The 21,642-nt window shown below is 59.9% G+C and overlaps 1 protein-coding gene, 1 long non-coding RNA gene, 2 other non-coding genes and 1 pseudogene across 6 annotated transcripts; 1 reads left to right on the top strand and 4 right to left on the bottom strand.

Annotated features, from left to right (window-relative positions):
- Positions 1 to 3,205: 3,205 nt before the first annotated feature.
- Positions 3,206 to 3,274, bottom strand: LOC132368290 (U4 spliceosomal RNA; annotated as a pseudogene).
- A 4,046-nt stretch (positions 3,275 to 7,320) lies between these two features.
- DIPK1B (divergent protein kinase domain 1B) lies at positions 7,321 to 15,399 on the top strand. Its single transcript, XM_059926067.1, has 5 exons — positions 7,321 to 7,455; positions 10,882 to 11,016; positions 13,454 to 13,561; positions 13,665 to 13,841; positions 14,274 to 15,399. Exons 1-5 carry the CDS (start codon positions 7,393 to 7,395, stop codon positions 15,084 to 15,086), a joined length of 1,296 nt encoding a protein of 431 aa, XP_059782050.1. The 5' UTR covers positions 7,321 to 7,392; the 3' UTR covers positions 15,087 to 15,399.
- Positions 15,400 to 15,881: 482 nt separating this feature from the next.
- Positions 15,882 to 21,031, bottom strand: LOC132367528 (uncharacterized). 3 transcript variants are annotated; one of them, XR_009503822.1, is made up of 6 exons: positions 20,702 to 21,031; positions 20,192 to 20,233; positions 19,737 to 19,825; positions 18,763 to 18,828; positions 17,600 to 17,690; positions 15,882 to 16,384 (listed from the first exon to the last, which is right to left on the bottom strand). It is a non-coding gene; the product is annotated as an uncharacterized LOC132367528 (long non-coding RNA). The 3 variants fall into 3 exon arrangements; XR_009503824.1 differs by having other exon boundaries at positions 18,763 to 18,833; XR_009503823.1 differs by lacking the exon at positions 18,763 to 18,828.
- Positions 18,559 to 18,692, bottom strand: LOC132368286 (small nucleolar RNA SNORA43). Its single transcript, XR_009504026.1, has one exon. It is a non-coding gene; the product is annotated as a small nucleolar RNA SNORA43 (small nucleolar RNA).
- Positions 19,913 to 20,043, bottom strand: LOC132368289 (small nucleolar RNA SNORA17). The gene has a single exon (XR_009504029.1). It is a non-coding gene; the product is annotated as a small nucleolar RNA SNORA17 (small nucleolar RNA).
- Positions 21,032 to 21,642: the final 611 nt, after the last annotated feature.

Here is a 21,642-nt window from a genome sequence, read left to right on the forward strand (position 1 = left end):
CACATACATAAACACACACACTCATACACACAAACACACACATAAACACACACTCATACACACACATAAACACACACACTCATACACACACACACACTCTCATACACACACACACACATAAACACACACACACAGACTCATACACACACACAGCAGGGCCCGGCCCAGGGCTGGCTGACAGACGCGTGGCCCTGGGAACGCTCGTCAGGAGGGTACAGGCTCGGGCCACTGAGCCTGCGGCCCTTGCGCTGCCGAGTCCACGGTGCCCTCTGTCTCCCCGAGGCCGGCTGGACCTCGGCCTGGACCAAGACCTTGAAGGACGTGACCTCTGCCTCCCTCCAGAAACAGCAAGGGGGTCAGGGTGGGGATGGAGGAGGTGGGGGGAGGGGGAATAGAGGGAGGGAGCGACAGAGAGGGGAGAGAGGACACAGGAGGGAGGGCGAGGGGACCACACAATCTAAGGGCGTCAGGGGGCCTCACCCAGACAACAGGCCTGTGGCACTAGGCCAAGACAGCAGGGGTGTCGGGGGGGAGGGGAAGGCTGAGCCAGAATCAGCGGATGGGATCCAATCCTGGCCCCATCACCGCAGCGCCTGGCTTCTCGACCCAGCTTGGCCATCTGTAGAGCGTGCAGGAAACGTCCTCCGTCTCAGGGCTCCTGTGAGAACCCTCTGGGAAATATACTGCATTGTCTGGTGTCACGCTAAGAAAGTTCTGTGCTGGGTCTAACCTCAGGGTCTCCTGCTGTGGCTTAATCCCCTTGTAGCCTCCCTGTAGACCTGACTCGTCCTTGGGGATGTGTAGTGCAGGCCCCCAGGAAACCCCAGGGACCCTCACTCCCGGCATAGGGAGGAGTGCTGGTGTGCAACTTCCAGGGACCGCGGCTCTGGCCTGGAGCTCAGATCGCTGGCCACCACGTTGTGAGGCTGCTCAAGCAGCCCCGCTGAGAGGTCAGCATGGCCGGGAACTGACCTCCAGCCAGCACCAACCTGCCAGCATGTGGTCCTCCAGTCCCACTTAAGCCTTCAAAGGACCGAGAGGCCCGGCTGACGTTTTGACATCGATGTCATAGAGATCCTGGGTCAGAATCACATGGCTGAGCTGCTCCGGGGTTCCTGACACACAGCACTGCTCACTGTTCTGAGCTGCTGGGTTTGAGGTGCTTTGTTATACCACAGTGGATCACTGATACGGGATGCTTTTGCAACTGGATGCGTGGAAAAGAATCCAAAAAAAGAATCCATAGGGAGAATATTCTGGAAAGAAGAAGAGAAAGGAGGAGTCCAAAAGGCATTTTGAAAAGAATCCCTGAGCGTCTGGAAAATAAGATCAGTCCAGACTCCGGGGCAGGAGCTGGAAGCCTCACAGGACCAGGCCCACCAGCCCCATCTGTTCAGGGCCCCTGCTGCAAGCCACATTCCAGGCACGGAACTTTCTGGTTCTTGAAAGCACCGCCCGTAACAAATTCCCACGAAGGGTGACTTAAAATGACAGAAATTTAGTCTCCCAGTTCTGGAGCCCAGAAGTCCAAAATCCCGGTGTGGAGGGCCGCACTTCCTCGGAGGCTCCAGGGGAGGGCCCTCCCCTCTCCCAGCTCCTGCTGGCCAGCTGTTCCTCAGCTTGCAAGCACGGCTCCTGCTTCGGCCCCGTCTTCTCCCCTGTGTCTGTCTCTCCTCTGTGAGTCTCCGATAAGGACACTGGTCATTGGATTTGCCCCCCATCCCCAAGGTAATCCAGGGTGGTCTCCTCTTCTCAAGATCTTAACTTCATGACATCTGCAAAGATCCTTTTTCCAAATAAGGCCCCATTCACAGGGTCCAGGGGTGAGGATGTGAACACATCTCTTTTGGGGGCAACTATTCAGCTCACGGCAGGCAGTGCACTAGACACCCAAGGGACCCTCCCACTGCAAAAAAAAAAAAAAAAACTTGGATTCTGGGATCTGAGAAGCGGAAGTCTCCCAAGACCTCTGACCTCTGTGGAGCAGGTGAGCAGTGAGCGGGCAGGAAGACCCCGGCCCCGAGGGCAGATGCCCGCAGCTGTGCCCTGAGCCCTGCACCTCCAGCTCTGCGGGGCCCCCACCTGCATAGGCGCAATCCCTCCCAGCACCCCGGATTTAGAGCTACGGGATTCCCATGGGTTAAAGTCAAGCAAACATGAGTCCAAGATCAGACTGACAAGCACGTGGTGGAGACGCAGCGTGAGTGAGAGAACGGGCCAACACACGTCGGATTGAGACCCCCAGGACCCTCAGACACCTGACTAGACAGAACAGCGAAGTGTAAGTGCAGAGAGAGGCACGAGGGACTCACAGCCCCGCTGCTGCGTCACCTGAATCTGCCAGCATCCATCGTGCAAAGTGCAGGTTCCATGTCTGCCCAGGGTCCACTGCCTCTGGGCCTCTGCAGGTTCTGTCCCTCTGCCTGGACTCCATCCTCCCCTTCCCTCCCCCTGCCCCCATCCTTTGGGTCTTAATGCAGACATCACATTCCCCAGGCCTGGGCTGGGCCTGAAGGCATCCACACCTCCCAAAACACCTGTCTGAAGGGAACTGCGTGACCCCTGACCTCAGTCCTAGGTCATCGGGGCCTGCGGCAGTGGGATGAGCTATGTCTGGAAGGGCAATGTGCCCAGGGCCCAAGTCTCCATTTCTCCATTTTCCCCGTGACGTACTTGTGCCCGAGGCTGAGGGGTACCAGAAAAACCTGGAGTTTAGTTGAACACGTGGCTGCCCAGGGAAAAAAAGACTACATTTCCCTGCATGCTTTGCAGCAAGAAAGGTCATATGACTAATCTCTGGCCAATGGGATGTGAGCAGAAGAGATACGCTTTTCTAGGTCTTGTCTTTAAAGGGAAAGTCATGCTCTTCACGTCCCTTTTGCTCTTCCTCCTTGCTGGAGTGTGGAGGTGATGTTTGGAGCTGGAGCAGCCATTCTGGACTGCCAGACAGAAACCAGGTGTTGAGGAAGTCCCTGAGAAAGTGCAGTCTCCATATCAGCCCTCGGACGCTTACACTCAGAGTGCTGCATGAAAGAGAAATACCCTTTCCTCCTGATTAAGCCATTTCTATTTTGGGGTCCCTTGATAAAACGTGTTATATTTTCACTGACTCTTGGGCCGTTTCCAATGATGTATCTGTTTGGTCTGTGTATTGGGTTGGATAGTGGCCCCCCCACCCCCCGCCACCGGGTTCATGGTCACCCAGAACTTCAATTAGCAATAATTGCGCCTCGGATAAACCTCACTGGCTACCATACTGCCACTGCGCAAAGCTACACCCAGAACTTCAGAATGTGGCCTATTGGGAAATAGGGTCTCTGAAGGTCATGTGAGGACACAAAGACAGAGAAGGCACAACATGGCTCTGAGCAGTGTCGTGTGTTTGGCTTCATTTGCAGCCTGATATGGTGCTTCTTCGTCACAAAAGCCGCCCCACAGTGGGCTGGCAGTCAAGGTGTCAGAGGCCCTTCCCCGCTTCCCAGTGCCCACAGCCGCTGGTGTCACAGAGCATTGGAATGGCCTCTCCAAAGTTCGCTTAGGAGATTTCTGCCTCTACCTCCATCCCCTCCTCCTGGCCCACACACCTTAGCCAGGCAGCTTGGTCACTGAATGTGGCTGTCCCCAGAGAGGAGCACCTCTGTTTGGTCACCTTGGCAATGACCAGCATGAAAGGGTGGGGGTGGGGCTATGCAGATCCTTTGGAGATAATCAGGATTCTACCCCAACCCCCCTGAGCAGATGCTTCTCCCTTCTCCTAAGGGGACCCTTTGGCCAGCCTGGATGGTCCACAAGGGGATCGAGGGGATGCAAACTTAATTCTGGTCCAGCCACCTGGACTCTCTTATGGGACCATCCTGGTCATCAATCCAAGTATAACGATCATTTGGTTGAGGACATTGGGTACCTGCAGGTGGGCCACATGGTCCAAAGTGTGGGGTGTAGTGGGTCTCCATAAGTTTTATAAAAATGTCTATGTCAGGAATTCCCTGGTAGTCCAGTGGTTAGGACTCTGCGCTTTCACTGCCGAGGGCCCGGGTTCAAGCCCTGGTTGGGGAACTAGGATCCCGCAAGCCGTGCGGTGTGGCAAAATAAATAAATAAAAATAAAAATGCCCATGTCCCTTTTGCACCGGACCTGTGTCAGTTGGGGTCCCATCAGGAGACAGAAGGCACATGGCAATCTCAACCGGGAAAGTTTGCTACAAGAATTACTAACTGTAACGGAGGATTGGAGTGAAGAACAGACACAAGAAGTAACCTGTAGGGAATTCCCTGGTGGTCCAGTGGTTAGGACTCCACGCTTTCGCTGCCGAGGGCCCGGGTTGGATCCCTGGTCAGGGAATTAAGATCCCACAAGCTGTGCAGCAGAGCCAAAAAAAGAAGTAACCTGTAGGGCTGAGCTGGAACCCCTGCACCCAGGCTGAGATCTTGTTGGCAGAGCTCAGCTGTGGCTCTCGGGACAGCAAAGAAGTCACTGTGGTGTTGGCAGAATTGCAGGAAATCTGTCCTCCGGAACTTGCTGGAAAACCACTATCTGGGAGCTGGGGAAGCTGCATGCAGGGCAGTGTCTTGTTGGAGGCACTCCGCTACAAAACCATCCCAGGGCTCATCTTTTCAACAAATGTGCTGGAACGATTGGATATCCATGCAAAAAAACCCACAAACAAAAGCCCCAAACCCCAAACCAAAACACTGACTTGACCCATACCTTGCACCATGTACAAAAATTAGCTCAAACTGAATCACTGACCCAAATGTAAAACCTAATACTGTAAAACTTCTAGAAGAAAAACACAGAAGGAAATCTTTGTGCCCCTGGGTTGCGTTAAGCAAAGATAAGATTTCTTAGGGCTTCCCTGGTGGCGCAGTGGTTGAGAATCTGCCTGCCAATGCAGGGGACACGGGTTCGAGCCCTGGTCTGGGAAGATCCCACATGCCACGGAGCAACTGGGCCCGTGAGCCACAACTACTGAGCCTGCGCGTCTGGAGCCTGTGCTCCGCAACAAGAGAGGCCGCAATAGTGAGAGGCCCGCGCACTGCGATGAAGAGTGGCCCTCGCTCGCCGCAACTGGAGAAAGCCCTCGCACAGAAACGAAGACCCAACACAGTCAAAAATAAATAAATAAATTTATAAAAAAGCAAGCAAACAAACAAACAAAAAGATTTCTTAGACTGGACACGTGCAAATGAATAAAAGGAAAAAATGGACAAATTGGACGTCATCAAAATTAAGAACTTGTGCTCTTTGAAAAGCACTGTTAAGAAAAGAAAAGACAACCCGCAGACTGGGAGAAAATCTTTGCGAATCACATATTTGATAATGTACTGGTTTCCAGAAGATATAAAAGAATTCTCAAAACTCAACAACAAGGAAACAATACAAAAAAAAAAAAGATGCGCAAAATTTTTGAATAGACTCTTTGCCAAAGATTATATACAGGTCGCAACTAAGTACATAAAAAATATTCAACATCGGGCTTCCCTGGTGGCACAGTGGTTAAGAATCCGCCTGCCAATGCAGGGGACATGGGTTCGAGCCCTGGTCTGGGAGGATCCCACATGCCGTGGAGCAACTAAGCCCTTGCGCCACAACTACTAAGCCCGCGCTCTAGAGCCCACGAGCCACAACTACTGAGCCCATTCACCTAGAGCCCATGCTCCACAACAAGAGAAGCCACAGCAATGAGAAGCCCGTGCGCCACAACGAAGAGTGGCCCCCACTCACTGCAACTGGAGAAAGCCCGCGCGCAGCAACAGACCCAACGCAGCCAAATAAATAAATAAATTTATATAAAAAATATTCAACATCATTAGTTGTTAAGGAAATGCAAATAACAACCACAAAGAAACACCATTGCACACTCAGTAGAATGGCCAGAATTTTTTTTTTTAAGATTTTTTTTTTTTTTTTGATGTGGACCGTTTTTAAAGTCTTTATTAAACTTGTTACAATATTGCTTCTGTTTTATGCTTTGGTTTTTTGACTGCGAGGCATGTGGGATCTTACCTCCCCGACGAGGGATCAAACCCGCACCCCCTACATTGGAAGGCGAAGTCTTAACCACAGGACCACCAGGGAAGTCCCAAATGGCCAGAATTTAAAAACGGACAATACCAAGTGCTACTGAGGATGTGGAGCAACCAGGACTCCCATACCCTGCGGTGGGATGTCAACGTGCAGCCAGAATGCGTCCTGGCAACTCTGGAGGAAGTTAAACCTACCCTGACCACACCGCTCAGCATCCCTGCTCCGTATCACCCCAGTGAAAATGAATTTCCTTCACACAGAAACTCGAACGCAGGCTTGATGGCAGCTCTGCTCCTGATCCCCCAAAGCCAGAACCAACTCCGAGGGCCTTCAGGTGGTGACTGGCTGATCAAGCTGGTGCCTGGTGCCGGGAGTGCCCCTGGCAAAGAGGGGGTGCTGAATTTCCAGGGCCCTCTGCCTAATGACAGAGGCCATACCTGAAGGCTGTGGCTGCTTTATTCCACTTATGTGACGTGCAGGGTAAGAGTCCGGGCTCCCCAGGGCTGGGCCACGGGAGGGCTTGGAAGGAAGAGGGGCCCCGGGGTCTTTCGGGGCGGGGGGGAAATGTTCTGTAGCCTGAAAGCGCTGGTGCCCACAGGGCTGTCTGTGTAAACACCAGCAGAGATGCACAGTGAAAGGGCGCATTTTCCTGTATTTCTTTACACAGTGGGAGAAAGAGGCAAACGCTGCCGCAGTGTCCACGGCCCCTCCAGGCCGGGTGGTTGGCGCGGGACCCCACTAGGGACCTAGCCGCGACACGCTCCGGTCCCTGGGCTCACCGCCCCTCCCGCGCCCCCGACCCTGCCCCGTGGGACCTCCTCAGGCCGCCTGGCTCCACCACCTGTCTCTTCCCTGCAGGGGCGCGCGCGACAGCCCCGCCCGTGACAGTCCCCTCCCGTGACAGTCCCCTCCCGTGACGGCCGCGCCGCTCAAGGGTGCGGGCTGGGGGCGCGGGTGGGCGGGGCCTCGGCGCCCTCCCCTTTCTCTCCAGGGCGGGGCGCGGGGAGGGGGGGCGGTGGGGTGGAGGCGGGGCCGCGGGCACCTCCCACCAGCACCGCCGCCGCGCCCCCGGCCCTCCCTCCCCCTCCCCCTCCCCTCCTCCCCCCTCCCCGCCGCGCGCCCCCGCACCGCCCCCTCGCGGCCACGCGCCCTCTCCCGCCTTCTGCTCCCCGCCCCCACCCCGCGCGCGTCCCCGCCGCGCCCCCTCCCCGCGCCTCCCCTCCGCGCGCGCCCGCCCGGCCGTCAGAGGCGAGCGCTCCGGCGCGGACGCGGGGCGGGGAGGAGGCGCGGCGGCCGTTGCGGGCCGGCCCGCGGGGCTGAGGCCGAGCCGAGCCGAGCCGGGCCGGTGCACGGCCCGCGCCCACCATGCGGCGGCTGCGGCGCCTGGCGCACCTGGTGCTCTTCTGCCCCTTCTCCAAGGGCCTGCAGGTAGGCGCGCCCCCGCCCCGGCCCCGGCCGACTCTCGCCCCCGCCCCGCCCGCCGTGGGGCCCGGGCCTCGGCGGGGGCGCGCGGCGTCCAGCCTGGGGCCCGGGGCGGGTTCGGGACTCGAGGCCGATGAACGCTGCGGTGCGTGGCCCCCGGGGAGACTGGGGGCAGGGAGGGCCCTGGGGACTGGGGTGAGGGTTGTCCATGCGGTGAGCGGATGCTGCAGGGTGGCACCCCTGCCTCTGGGGCTGAAGGAGGCCCCACCCCGCCGCGGGCTGGACCTGCTCCCGCAGGCCCAGAAGCCACACCAAGTCCGCCCCGCTTCCCTCGACTTAAAAGACCAGGTTTGTTTTTCTGTGATGGAAAACTTGGGACACACAGAACCACCCTAAGAAGGACATACCCTCCCCCCGGGCCATCCCCCAGCCAGCCCGAGATTAGGAGTGTGCCCTGACCCCACAGTGACCTTGGACGTATCACTGCCCCTCTCAGGACCCTGCCGTCTGCAGGGGAGGCCCAGGCTGCCTCAGGTGCCAGCTGTCAGGAACCCTGTCACCTCTGCTTTGGGTGACCTGAGCCAGGCCCACATCAGAGTCTCAGATCATCCAGGCCACACCTACGACCTCAGTGCCCTCCAGGACCCCAGCCCCTGGGCGGAAGGAGACAGCCCTGATCAGAGACCAGGCCACGGTGTTCCCCTCTGGGGAGAAGGGTGGGAGCCAGGTAACCCGGTGCTTGTCTGCGCCAGAAGCCCTCCCTGCCCGCCTGGGGCCTTGGGTTCGGGGTGGTCCCCACCCAGTGCTGGGCAAGGTGGGAGCTGAGGGTCTGTGTCCACCCCCATGCTGGGAGGCAGGGGGTGCAGCAGCCCCCGTCCTGAGGGAAAGGCCTTGACCGAGCTGCCGCAGGGGAAGCCAGAGTCGCGGGTCCCGGACCCTGGGTGTCAGGCCTCTGAGCTCAGCCCAGAAATGGCAGATGGGCATGGACAGGAGAGGGGTTCTGGTGGGTTCCCAGTGGCTTGAGCCCAGGACCCCCCTTAATGTCAGGACACACCCCGAGCCTCAGTCTCCCTGCCTGTGAAGCACACTTCTGGGTTGGTAGTGAGGGTTGGAGGTCGTGGCGCATGTGGGTCCCTGGCCCCGAGTGACACCCCCAAGCGGCTTCACGAGGAGCCGGGCAGGCCCCAGTGGGGGAGCAGCTGCACAGGACCCACTGAGGAGCAAGGCCCTCCCTGTCCTGGGGGCGCACTCGCCCATGGGTGACAGGACCCATGGGGCCAGGGCAGGGACTGCTCCTGGAGGAGGTGCCCGCCTAAGATAAGGGCCCAGGGCTCGGTCACAGCTAGCCAAGTGCGGACGGTGTCCTGGGAGCGGGGCCGCCACGCGAAGGCCCGAGCTGGAGGGCGTCCGGCGGGACAGTGGGCAGTGTCCAGGGTGGGCCCTGCAGTCAGTCTGGGAAGCTTGGGTCTGGCCCAGGGCAGCCCTGGGTCCAGTGCAGGCTACAGCCTGCCCTCCTCCTGGCCATCCCCCCAGGACTCCCAGCGCTGGCCCCCCAGAGGCCCTGCCCACCTCCGCCTCGGGGCTTGGTTCACCAGCGGCTGGAAGTCCTCTGACCTCGTCCTGCCAGACAACAGCCCCAGCTCCCCGGCCCCCCACCCACTGTTCCTCTGCTTTCCTGTTTTTCCCTTTGAACAAAACTGGAGGAAACAGATGCAGTGGCAGGGACTAGTGGGCCTGAGAGCCAACCCTCTCCCTCTGCCCCAGGGCCACCCCAGGCCCCTGGAGCTCTCAGAGGTCCTCCTGCCTGCAGCCCCTCCCCGGCTGGCCAGCCGCATGAGTCGGTGCTAGGGAAGCAGGAGGTGAGGACCCCGCCTCTCCTGGAAGAACCGTAAAAATGAGCACAGATGCCTGGGCTGGGCCTGCAGACCCCTGCCCTGTCCTCAGTGGGGACCCGTTGGCCGCATTTCTGGGCCCCAGCCCCCAGGTGACTAGGACCCAGGACTAACCAGGACTGGAGCCGCTCCCTGGCCCGCGGGTGGCAGGGTGCGTGACCAGGGCTGGCAGTGGTTCTCCTCTGGGGCAGGCTGGCCTGAAGCCCCAGGCCCTCCTGCCCTCCTGCCTTCCTGGTCCCTGGGCCCGGGCCCTGTTCTCTGGGGCTCAGCTGCCTGGTCAGGGTGTCTGAGCTCTTGCACGGGACAGCGCCTGGTAACCCCATCCCATCAGCTGGCCGCCCCTGGACAGCAGCCAGTGAGGCCTGTGAATTACCAGGGTAGGGGTAGGGAAGGAAGTTGATGCCCCTGCAATCCCGGCTTGGGGGCTGGATGGGAGACAGTGCCCCCAGCTCCTGCAGGGCTCTGGGACCCTCCCACCCTGTGATTCTACCCGTCAGCTGGGGAAACCTGGCAGAGGGGCTGAGCCCTCCATAGAAGCAGTTCCCGGCCCACCCCAGACTTCTGGGACAGAGCCTCTGGCAGCAGGGCCAGGGGCTGCATGTCTTAGTTATCTATTCTTTATCGTGGTAAATTATACATCACATGAATTTAGCATCTTAACCATTTTTAAGTGCACGGTTCAGGGGCATTAAGCACATTCACATTGTTGTGCAGCCGTCACCATCCGTCTCTAGAACCCGTCTCATCTTCCCAAACTCAAACTCCGTCCCCTTTAAACACTCACTCCCCATCCTCCCCAGCCCCTGGCCCCCCCAACCCTTCCTGTCTCTGTGGATCTGACTCCTCAAGGCCCTCGCCTGGGTGGAATCAAAGGATCTGTCTCCTTTGGAGACAGATGACTCTGGACATGATGTCCTCCAGGGTCACCCATGCTGTAGCCTGGGTCAGGATTCTCTGCCTTTTCGTGGCTGAATAATATTCCGTCGTGTGGATGGACCACATTTGGTTTATCCACTCATCTGTCAACAGACAAGCGGGCTGTATCCACCCTTTGGCTTCTGTGATCGTGGGTGGGTGAGGCCGTGTCTCTTAAAGGCTCACAGGGTGACCGTGCCTCCAACCCCACGCCGCGTGCTGGCCCGGCTCCAGCCCGAAATCTCCACCCGCCAGGGGGACAGTGCGCGGGGGTGTGGGTGCTTCTCCCGCCTGACCTTGTGCAGAGGTTACATGTCACTATGAAATGCGGACAGGACAGGAGGGAAAATTGTTCAAAATCTCTTTATTCAGCAAAATAAAGAGCGAGCGTCTACCCCATATCTCCCTCATTTTGGAATTTATTTTTACCTGCCCGTGAGATTTAAAGGTCTGGGAGACACCAGGCCCCGGCCCCACCCATAGTGGGTAGGCGGAGGGGGAGGGAGACGTTGGGCTGGGTGGGTGCTGGCCCCCAGATGGGGGGCACCCCTCGGGAAGGCTGGGGTCCGGGACGTGGGGTCAGCACCCCAAATGCGGCGCTTCCTCATGGCCCCCTCCCCCGCAGGGCCGGCTCCCGGGCCTCAGGGTCAAGTACGTCTTCCTGGTCTGGCTGGGCGTCTTCGCGGGCAGCTGGCTGGCCTACGTGCACTACTCGTCCTACGCTGAGCTCTGCCGCGGGCACATCTGCCAGGTGGTCATCGTAAGTGTCACCTCGGGCCAGGCCTGTGGGCTCTGGGCCAGTGCTCCTGCCGTGGCAGCTTAGAGATGTGGCTCAGAGGCGCCGGCTCAGCGGGTTTTAAGACACATCTGACTGTGCCGACTGCAGAGCTGCCCCCGGTGGGCCATGGGGGAGGCCAGAGAGGAATGCGGAGGCCAAGGGGAGGCCGCGCAGATGCGGGTGGCCGGGGACGGACAGATGGACGGAGCCAGCTGTAGAGGTGTCCGGGAGGGAGACACTTTAGCCCAGACGGCGACAGGCAGGCACTGGTGGCCTTGAGGGCCTCTCCTGGGGCCAGGAGTCCAGCAAAGGAGGCTGCGGGGCATGGTCTTCGGGGCCTCAGACGGGAGACAGCGCTAAGTCGCCACCATGGCCTCTACAGCAAGGCCGTGCATGTGCACGTGAGGGCGCGTGAGCCTGCGTCTGCTTGTCCACGCGAGTGCTTGTGTGCCCACGAGCGTGCACACGGGGTGGCTCACTGCTCCTGCTGATGCCCTGTGACTGGCTGGAAGGCGAGGTGATGCCAGCCGAAGGGGCCCTGGCAAACCTCAGACTCTGATCCCCCCGGCCGCCCTGCCTGGCCTCCCCGGGCAGGTTGGAGCCCTTGGCGAGCCGACCAGGGTTCTGAGGCCTCCATGCCACTTGGGGACGGACCTGGGAGGACCTGCCCTGCCCCAGCAGAGCTCCTGGGGTCTCGAAGGGGGAGCCGTGGGAGACGCCCGGCCTTGAACCCGTCTCCATTTGCCTCGCACCAGCCGGCGGCCTGGAGTTTCTCCTCCTCTGCAGGATGAGGGCATTCCTCCTGGGGGTCTGTGTGGCGCCCCGGAAGGGCTCAGCAGGCCTGTTCTGGGCAAGGTCCCAGGGGGGCCACACTTGGGAAAGTCCAGAGGTGGCGGTGGGAGGGGCACGGGGGTCCAGAGCGGGAGAGCCCATGCGTCGGGACTTGTAAGGGGCCCATTGATGGTTGGCTCAGGCCTCCTGGGGGCGGGGCTGCCACCAGGCACCGAGGGCACAGTCCCAGCTCAGAGGAGAAGGCCTCGGGCCTCCCGGCCATTCTCAGGCAAGCTCGTTTATTCCAGAAAGGCTCACTGGGGCCCTCCAGGGGCCGGCCCGAGCTGGGGGGCTGGGGAGACCCAGGGGCAGGCGTGTGTGGGGATGGAGCCCGTCCTCTGGGTGGGGGCGGGGAAAGGCCCTGCTCTGGGGACCCCTCGGGGGTCCGCCTGGTGCTGGCAGTGGGTGGAGGGGCCTTTGCGGGCAGCAAGACCTGGGAGGAGGCATGAGATGGGGTCTAGCCAGTGGCATGCAGTGAGCAGACGCTCAGAGCTGGCGGGTGTTTTCTGAGTACCTCCTGTGTGCCCCCAGCAGCGCCCCAACATGCAGAGGACTGGGGGGCCCTGGGGGAGCAGAGGAGGAACCTGCCCCTCCCAGCCAGAGGAGCTGCAGCTTCCGTTTTCCCAGTACCCTGGATGCTGGGCCCCGCGCTGCTGAGGCCCGTCCCTGGCGCCGTGGGGACACCCTCTCCTTTCCAGAGGAGACCTGCCCGCCTCATGGGGGTATCAGCTGTCTCCGAGATATTCCACAGCTTGTCCAAGGCCACCCAGTGTGTGTGTGGGGAAGGCAGGACCAGGGGCCGCGGAGCCGGTGCCCATGGACCTCTGGGTGCTCGGCCGGGTCCCCACCACCGCCCAGTCTGCACACAGTAAACAGGCTGGGAGGGGAGATGTCTGATGGGCCGCAGGAGCCCTGAGGCTGATGGACACACTGCCCACCTCAGCTTCCGTGGAAGCCCCTCCCTACACTGGTGGGCGGTGTGGCCGACAGGTCCCTTCCTCCGCCCTGGCCCAGCCCTGCCGCCCACACTCCCTGGCAGACCACCCCACAAAGGCCCTGTGGCCCTGGGGCTTTTCAGGGGTCAGAACAGACCCCTGTGGCGGAGGGCCTCCCTCCAAGGTGGCAGAATGAGTGTGTGGTCTCTTGGTTTTCCTCTTGAACGGCTGTCGTGGCCTCCTCCCTCGTTCCCATAGGTGAGTCCAGGGCCTGTGGCGCCTCCCGCCCCTCAGCACACTCTCTGCACCGCCCTTCCCTCTCCTTCCTCCAGGCCCTCGCCACCAAGGGCCTGGGCACCATGGCAAGGGTGATGCACACCCAGGAGTTCACCCCACACTCGCTCCAGACTCCACGGCTCCCCCCACCCCGGCCTCACCTTCCTGCTCAGGTCAGCCCAGACCCCCAGGACTCAGGGGGCTGCAAGGCCTCATCTAGAGCCGAGAAGGGGCCAGCGGGGGCGGCAGCTACTCCAGAGCCTGACCTAATTACTGCAGAAAGCTTCTCCCTGTGCATCTGGCTAAAGAAGGGGCCGTTGGGCGGGCAGGACGAGCCCCCGCCCCCCAGGCCACTTCCTGCGTCTTCCTCTCCTCAGTGTGACCAGTACCGCAAGGGCATCATCTCAGGCTCCATCTGCCAGGACCTGTGCAACCTGCGCCAGGTGGAGTGGAGGACCTGCCTCTCCTCTGTCCCGGGCCAGCAGGTAAGCCCAGCAGGGTCGGGCCAGGGTCAGCCCCAGGGCTCAGATGCCCTCGGTGCAGCCAGAGGGGCACATCTGCACGGAGGGTCCCTGTGGTCCTGTGCAGGTGTACAGCGGGCTCTGGCAGGGCAAGGAGGTGACCATCAAGTGTGGCATTGAGGAGAGCCTGGACTCAAAGGCTGGGGCAGACATGGCCCCCCGGCGGGAGCTGGTGCTCTTTGACAAGCCCACCCGGGGCACCTCGATTAAGGAGTTCCAGGAGATGACCCTCAGCTTTCTCAAGGTCAGTTGGCCCTCCTGGGGGCCAGTCAAGTTCATGCCCAGGGACGTGTGACAGGGCAGGAGGCAGGCCGGGTGGAGGCCACACGGGCCAGCCAGGTGTCTGGCTAGCCCCCCAGCTCCAAGCAGACCCTCCCTCAGGGAGCACCCACAGGCTTGAGGCCCCGCCCCAGGGGCATCTTTGGGGAGAGCAGGAGGAGGAGGAGGAGCAGATGAGAGGTGAGTGGGCCCCAGGCTCCAAGAGCGCTGGGGGAGAGACGACGCAGGTGGGCTTCCAGGAGTGGCGAGGGGGCCTCGCAGGTCCCCGGTTGTCCCCTCCGTCCTGTCGGCTGGAGGCGGGGCTCCCCCTGCCTGGCGGATGCGCGGGGTCCGGAGCACAGCCTGCTGGCCGGCTGCCCGACGCCCTGGCCTCCTCTCTCCTGCTCCCAAACCTCAGGCAAACCTGGGAGACCTGCCCTCCCTGCCCGCGCTGGTCGGACAGGTCCTGCTCATGGCCGACTTCAACAAGGACCACAGGGTGTCCCTGGCCGAGGCCAAGTCAGTGTGGGCCCTGCTGCAGCGGAACGAGTTCCTGCTGCTGCTGTCGCTGCAGGAGAAGGAGCACGCCTCCCGCCTGCTGGGCTACTGCGGGGACCTGTACATCACCGAGGGGGTCCCGCACAGCTCCTGGCCCGGGGCTGCGCTCCCGCCCCTGCTGCGCCCGCTGCTGCCACCCGCCCTGCACGGGGCCCTGCAGCAGTGGCTGGGGCCCGCGTGGCCCTGGCGCGCCAAGATTGCCATCGGCCTGCTGGAGTTCGTGGAGGAGCTCTTCCACGGCGCCTACGGGACCTTCTACATGTGCGAGACCACGCTAGCCAACGTGGGCTACACAGCCAAGTACGACTTCAGGATGGCTGACCTGCAGCAGGTGGCGCCCGAGGCCGCCGTGCGCCGCTTCCTGCGGGGCCGCCACTGCGAGCACAGCGCGGACTGCACCTACGGGCGCGACTGCAGGGCGCCCTGCGACACGCTCCTGCGGCAGTGCAAGGGCGACCTGGTGCAGCCCAACCTGGCCAAGGTGTGCGAGCTGCTGCGGGACTACCTGCTGCCCGGCGCCCCTGCCGGCCTGCGCGCCGAGCTGGGCAAGCAGCTGCGCACGTGCACCACGCTGAGCGGGCTGGCCAGCCAGGTGGAGGCGCACCATTCGCTGGTGCTGAGCCACCTCAAGACCCTGCTCTGGAAGCAGATCTCCAACACCAAGTACGCCTGATGGCCGGCCGGGCCCTCCCGCTCTGCCCAAGAACCACTCCTGCCCTTGGCCCCCTCCCCCTTCCCGCCACCAAAGGACGGGGCTGCTCCAGGGTCCAGAGCCTGCGGGTCCCCAGAGCTCGGGCAGCCGTGGGGCTCCTGCCCCTAACCCCGCCACCCCCAGGGTTTTCTAGGCTCCCAGACAGGACTGTTCAGCTGGAACAGGAGAGGGAAGGACCGAGAGCCTGAGCACCAAGGGCTGGCCGAGGGACCTGCCCAGACCAAGGTTTTGTTACTTTGGAGAACATGTGTGTAAATAAATAGATTTTCCGTGAGCACCCCGAGTCCCCACAGCCCACTCCAGACCCCAGCCTGACGGTCTGCTGGAGGGCGAGGGCAAGGTGGGGGGCAGCTACATCCTGGCAGATGGTTGGTTGGGGTTACGACTGGAGCCAAGGGCAAGGGCGCTGGAAGCTGAGCCCCCAAGCCGGATCCGGTGTGGTTCAGACGGGGACATAAGGGTGGGCCGACAGAGGTTTCTTCTCCAGTTCTTCTCTCGTAAGAGCTTCTACACTAACTTCTCCCTGTACCGCTTGCTGCACAGAACAGTGCGGCCCAGCCTAGGAAGGCTTCTCCACTGATGCCAATGAGCCACTAGGTGTAACACCCACTGTCCAGGAAAAAGTCAAGGGTCCCCTTTTCCCTGTGCCCGCCTCCCCCCAAAACAGAAGCTGTGAGCCCAGGAGCCTGACCCTCTCACGCCCTCAACTCCTGCTGGGGCCTCAGCTGATCAGACAGAGAAACGCAAGTCAAGACAGTTTATTCAAGACCCATTTATTCTCTAGTTCTGCCCACATGGAGACACCCTCCTTGAAAAGGGGTTGAATCCTTCCGTTCACTTTAACACCCTGTGCTGAAAACATGTCTTCCGAGGTTTCAACCCCGAGATCCACAGTCTTAAAGCACTGATTCTTAAACCTCATCTAGATTTCTCCCCTTGGATGGGGGGAGATGACCAAACACAGAGAAGAACAGCTCAGGACTGTGGGCTCTGCTCACCCAGAAGACCTTGCAGCTCCCCTGACCAGCCGGCTGGAGCCAGGATTAGGGCCCTGAGACGAGGGGCGCCTGCTGGGCTGCTGCCACCGCAGATGGGCCACGCTGCTGTTGGGCGCCTTCCTGCCCCACCGCCACCGGCCCCCAACTCCTGTCCTCTTCATTAGGCTGGCTGTCACCTTTAGTTTCCCTGGAGTCTGGGGATTCCAGACGGTCTCTGCTCACACTTCTGGATCACGCCTGCTGCCTCAGAACTGATTCACACTAGGGGGGAAAAGCACACAGAACTGCTTTTCAGCACACCAATGTTCCACACCAAAGTTATTTCATAAGCCCGCAGGTTCTTTTTCATCACAGGAGACTCCCAAGGCCATGACTTCCTCCGGCTGCCCACTGCCCTTGCCAGCAGACTGGACGTGCGTGGCCACCGTGCTGAGTCGGGCACACCCCCTGGCTCCCCTCCCGCGCTCTCCTGGAGAACTGAGGGCGGTGCCCTGGGCGCATCCGCAGGATCTGCAGACAGAGAACCGAGATGACCCACTAGCCGCGCCTCCCCGTGCTGGATGGACTGGACCACAGTCAAGCCTCCTCAGCAGAGCAACTGCTTCTGGAATGCAAGGTCACAGCTGCTTAAGCCTCTTCAGCCTCTCCTGCCAGACATGCCAAGCCCTGCTCCCCTCCTTCTGAACATTCCACCCAGTTTCTAGGGGAATTCAGCCAGGGAGGTTCTACCAAGTAGGATGGGACAGGAAACCCAGCTGCTGCCGGGCTCAAAGGTGGACCTACCGGAGGTACCGCCACCTGCCACCCTCTCTGCTCAGCAAGTCTGCTTGCTTCCGGCAATTACACTGTCACCCCAACCCCACTCCAGTTGACAAGCCACAGCGCACGATACGAGGAAGCGGGCAAAAACTCTGGTAGCTGCTTAGTAGCGGCCAAGAGTAGCCAAATGTTCAAGATTCTCAAAAAAACAAAACACAACAAAAAACAACAAAATAAAGAGCACACTCCCAAAACTTGGATTAAGAGCCAACCAGACACATGCTGTGCAGGCAGCTCCCGCCCGCCCTATGGTCCCTCCCAAGGGCATCAGCATGAGGGCTGGCTCTGAGGCTGGGTCACACTAGCTCTGGAGGGAGCCAGCTGTCGTGTCGTGGGGAGCCCCGGGCCCCTGCTAGCAGCCAGAGCACGCCGTCTTGGAAGTGCTTCTTCAGATGCTGCAGCCACAGCCACCCAGCCAGGCCGCCTGAGCCACAGGCCTGGCAATCTGCCGCCAACACGCCGTCTAACGGGGAGGTGGCCGAGGTCAGGCCACTGTCCTGCCTCACCACCAGTTCTGCCCACGGTGGCTTTCACTGTCAGCTACTTGGACATTCTCACCTCTCCTCAAAGCACACCCACAACTCATACCATGTGCTTGTATTAAAGGGTCCAAAAATTCTGTCAGACCCCCAGCCAGGCACCCCGCTCCCAACTTACCTGTCCTGAAGCCAGTCCTAGAGTGACAAGAGCCACACCTGCAGGTCTATTCCACTGACCAGACGCACAGGACCAAGCTGGGCCCACGGACCTGAGAAATGGAATCCAATCTGTGAATCCCTCCCAAATTATTTTCTATAACAGCGTTTGTCAACCTCGACCCTATCAGCATTTGGGACCCTGTAGCTTTACTGTGGGGCCGTCCTAGGCACCACAGGACATGTAGCCACAGCCCTGGCCCTCACCAACTAGATGCCAGCAGCACCCCATCCCTTTCCTGCCCTGCAAGTTGCCACGTGCCCTGGGAGGGGGACAAACTGCCCTTAGTCGAGAGCCACTAACCTATAGCTTTTGTTCAACCCTCCAACTTAAACATTTCAGGAAACAGCAAAATGCACTCTCCACCTGCAAGGAGACCAAGACACCCCTGGTTTGGATGATCATTTTTTATAGGGTTACGGTCGGCCCGTCGAGGGGCTCCACAAAGGGGCCCGACTTCTGCCTCACCGAAAGGACAAAAGCCAGGAGCGAACCTCTGGCCTTCCTTCCAGAGTGACTCGTCTCAAGGTCCTCAGAGTACGCGCGCTCGTGGACCAGCGGCTCTGGGCCCCCCTCATCCCCACCTAGGGTCCTACTCTGAACAGGGCTTGGAAGCCCCACAGGACCTTGATACCAGCTCAGCGGCCCTCAGCCAGGGATGCAGGTCAAACTTGCCCAAGGATTCCTAAAAACTCCTCGCCAGACAAACCAACAGAACAATCATTTCCAGTAAGGAGACGCTCTCCTGGTCAATCCCATTGTGCCCAAAGCTTGCCATATGCCTGTACACATATCTCATTTAATTCTCACAACGAGCTTTATTTTATAAAGAAAAAGAATATCACGGTCTTCAAGGGCCTGCGCACAGCTCCCACCGCAAGCGCACGTGGAAACAAGGTGCTCCCTCACGCAGCTTTTGGGGATGTCCGGCTACAAACCATTCTTAGTGCCCACTGTTCTGAGCACTGAGCGTAGAAATAGCCGCTTCCTCTCCGCCCCAACGTCACAGGTGCAGCAGGGCAGCCGCACCCGTGGTGCCGGCAAGTCCGGCATCTGCAGGGCAGTGTCCCTCGCGCCCGCCCAGCAGGCCTCCAGGAGGAGCTCAGAAAAGCACTGCCTCTCACCTTGGTCTGGACTGTGTCGGCTGGTCATTCTTGCCTAGCTTCACAGGCCAACAGCCGCTGTCCTTCCTGTACTTAACAAAAGTGGTTGGCCCAGAATCAGAGTGCAAGAAAAGCTGGCTGCCGTTATTACTGTTGCCAGTATTTAAAACTAGTGAAGGCTGGGCTTCCCTGGTGGTGCAGTGGTTAAGAATCCGCCTGCCAATTCAGGGGACACGGGTTCGAGCCCTGGTCCGGGAAGATCCCACGTGCCGCGGAGCAACTAAGCCCATGCGCCACAACTACTGAAGCCCGTGCGCCTAGAGCCCGTGCTCCAGTGAAGAGGAGCCCCCGCTCGCCGCACCTAGAGAAAGGCCATGTGCAGCAACGCAGCCAAAAATAAATAAAATAAATAAACATATATAAAAAAGAACTAGTGAAGGCTGCTACTGACACATGAACCCTTCACCTTTACACTGTCACCTTTCAGACCCGCAATGGGCAGCCCGAGGCAAAAATTAAAAAGGGCTGCCTATGCTGGCACCTGGCAGTAGGCTGGTGTGTGACGAACCCAGGGGATCACAGTGCAGCCAGGAGGGCCCTCCTTAGAAATCTCTGCACGCTCTCCCAGGGAGCTACTAGTGAGGTCCTAGATGGATCAACGGATCAAAGAAGTACACTAAACAAGGCAACACAGGAAACAGTTCTCTAGAATTTAGAAAAACCTCACGTAAGGTAGCACAGCTGGCCTTCGGAATTGTCTCTGTAACGTTTAAACCTGGCAACTTTATTTCTAGAGTTTCTGGCTGCACAACCCATCATAAAATTTCTTTTAAGAGAGAGTAACTACCCATGGATCCACCTAAAATAAGTAAAATTATTTCAGATTCTTAGGTGGTATTATTGAGCTCACGCTGGAAACGAAAATTCTAGTGCCACCCTTTTTTAATCCAATGTGACAAATCTTCAGCAAGTCAGCCTTACTGAAACCCACTCACCTTTCTTGCTCATCACTGCACCAGCGGGTCACTCCTACCTGCTGCCGTCACACACCTGGCAACCTCGTGTTCCGCGGCCAGCCATAGAACTAGGAGGGAATTAAAGTGCTTTTACACGATAGGCTTCAGGCTGCCAGTAAACACATACCCCGCCCCCCACCGTCAGCACACCGTCAAGTGTCAGACTATCAATCATCCAGATGTCCACGGGCCAGAACGCTGGGCAGAGTCAAGCCTCGCTTCTCTCCGCCCCCTAATGACACAAATGCGGCACAGCAGCCGCATCTGCAACGCCTCTAGGGGCAGTGCCTACAGAAGATTAAATAACTCAAGTTTTTATTCCCTGACCACATGGGTGCCCTGGACCCGTGCTTAGGATGTAACAAAAAAGGCATTCCACTAGCACAAAAATTATTCTTCAGCGCAAACCTGTCCCAGCACACGTGTCAACTCACCTGAGACCCCAGCAGGCCCGTAGTTCCCAGCAGGCAAACTCCCTAGAGAAAAAAAGAAACCCACGCTTTATAACAACCTTACAAGCCCACAAAAAGGCCCTTCACCCAGGCTTTGTTTTGCTGCATTCGACCTCCAGGCCTACACGTGTCTACACACCAAACCCAGATACCCTCCGTGTTTTACTCCCTGTGTAATTTGGGGGTGTGTGGAAATTGGAGGTTACAATACAGTGGTGCAGACCGCAGGTGATCAAGGGACCAGGCTATGAATGCAGCCACCCCTTCCACAAGGCGGCCACCGCATTCACACCCACTGTACTACACACACACACTATAATTCGGAAACCGCCTCACTCTTAGAGCCCAGTAGCAGTGACAACCAGTCCGTTTAAAGACAAAACAGATGGCTAGGAGTATAAAGTGACTTCCTCAAGGTCGCAAGCAGGGAAAGCAGTGGCGCTGAAGGGGGGGGGGGGGTGGGCAATTTCTGAATGAAATGTCCCGACTCACCCATTAAACTACTGCTGCCTAGCCGTGTTCTCGAGGCTTCAGCGCCGGGAAAGTGCGGAGAGGATAGCAATCCGCGGCGCCCACAGCCCCAGACCCACGATGCTCCGCGAAGGCGCCGGAACCTTGCCGCAACCACCCGCGCCAACACAAAGGAGCTCTGCGCCCGCCTGTCCCGCGGACCCGGGCGCACACCCGACCATCGCGACCCACGATGGAGACGCGGAGGGCGGGGCTCGGCCGGCGGCGGGCGCTGGGGCGGGCGGGAACCCGGGCTCCGATCCCGATGCCGCGCAGACCCAGCCAGCCGCCCGACCTCCCTCCCCACCCGCCGCCCGGAAAGGATGCGCGACTGCGCGCCGCGCCTTTTATAGCGTGGACGGCGGCCCGCGAGGCCCAACCCGCGCCCGCCCCGAGTTCGCCGCCGCCGCAGCGCCCTCTAGCGGACCCTCCAGGCTGCACCGCGCACGTGGCGCCTCCGGACCTCGGCCGAGCTGCCCGGCCGGGCCTCCTGGGCTCACCTATCGCGTCCACGGGCCCTTCCCGAGCCAGCCCCTCCCAGCTGTAAGAAAGTCCCGCCTTCCCGCCCGCGCGTATGGCCCGGACCCGTGGCCGGCGGGACAGCACCAGTCAGCTTCTGCGAAGCACTTAGAACAGGGCCAGGCACAGAGGCACTTGATAACGTCTCCCGTAGTTACTGCCCCGACCCCACGAGCGTCCCTGAAGCTGGGGCCATCTCTTTGTTCCCTGCAGAAGGGCCTCCCGCTTTCTGGGGAGGCTTGGCTGAGCTGCTGTCTCTGCCGCAGCCCCCCTGGAGCCCCTGCCCCTCGGGCTGGGTCTGAGGCCCTGCTAAAGCCTTCACCTTTCCTACAGCGTAGGGAACTCTGCCTTCGCTCTCTCAGGAGGGCTCTCCTGGGTCCCACCTCTGACACGGGGTAGGGGCT

This window comes from Balaenoptera ricei, chromosome 6, assembly GCF_028023285.1.
Source record: "Balaenoptera ricei isolate mBalRic1 chromosome 6, mBalRic1.hap2, whole genome shotgun sequence".
Lineage (NCBI taxonomy): Eukaryota > Metazoa > Chordata > Mammalia > Artiodactyla > Balaenopteridae > Balaenoptera > Balaenoptera ricei.

Coding starts and splice junctions, on each gene's coding strand:
- DIPK1B (XM_059926067.1), top strand. CDS start 7,393: ATGCGGCGGCTGCGGCGCCTGGCGCACCTGGTGCTCTTCTGCCCCTTC. Junction 7,456..10,881: donor CCTTCTCCAAGGGCCTGCAG/GTAGGCGCGCCC, acceptor CCTCCCCCGCAG/GGCCGGCTCCCGGGCCTCAG. Junction 13,842..14,273: donor TGACCCTCAGCTTTCTCAAG/GTCAGTTGGCCC, acceptor CCCAAACCTCAG/GCAAACCTGGGAGACCTGCC.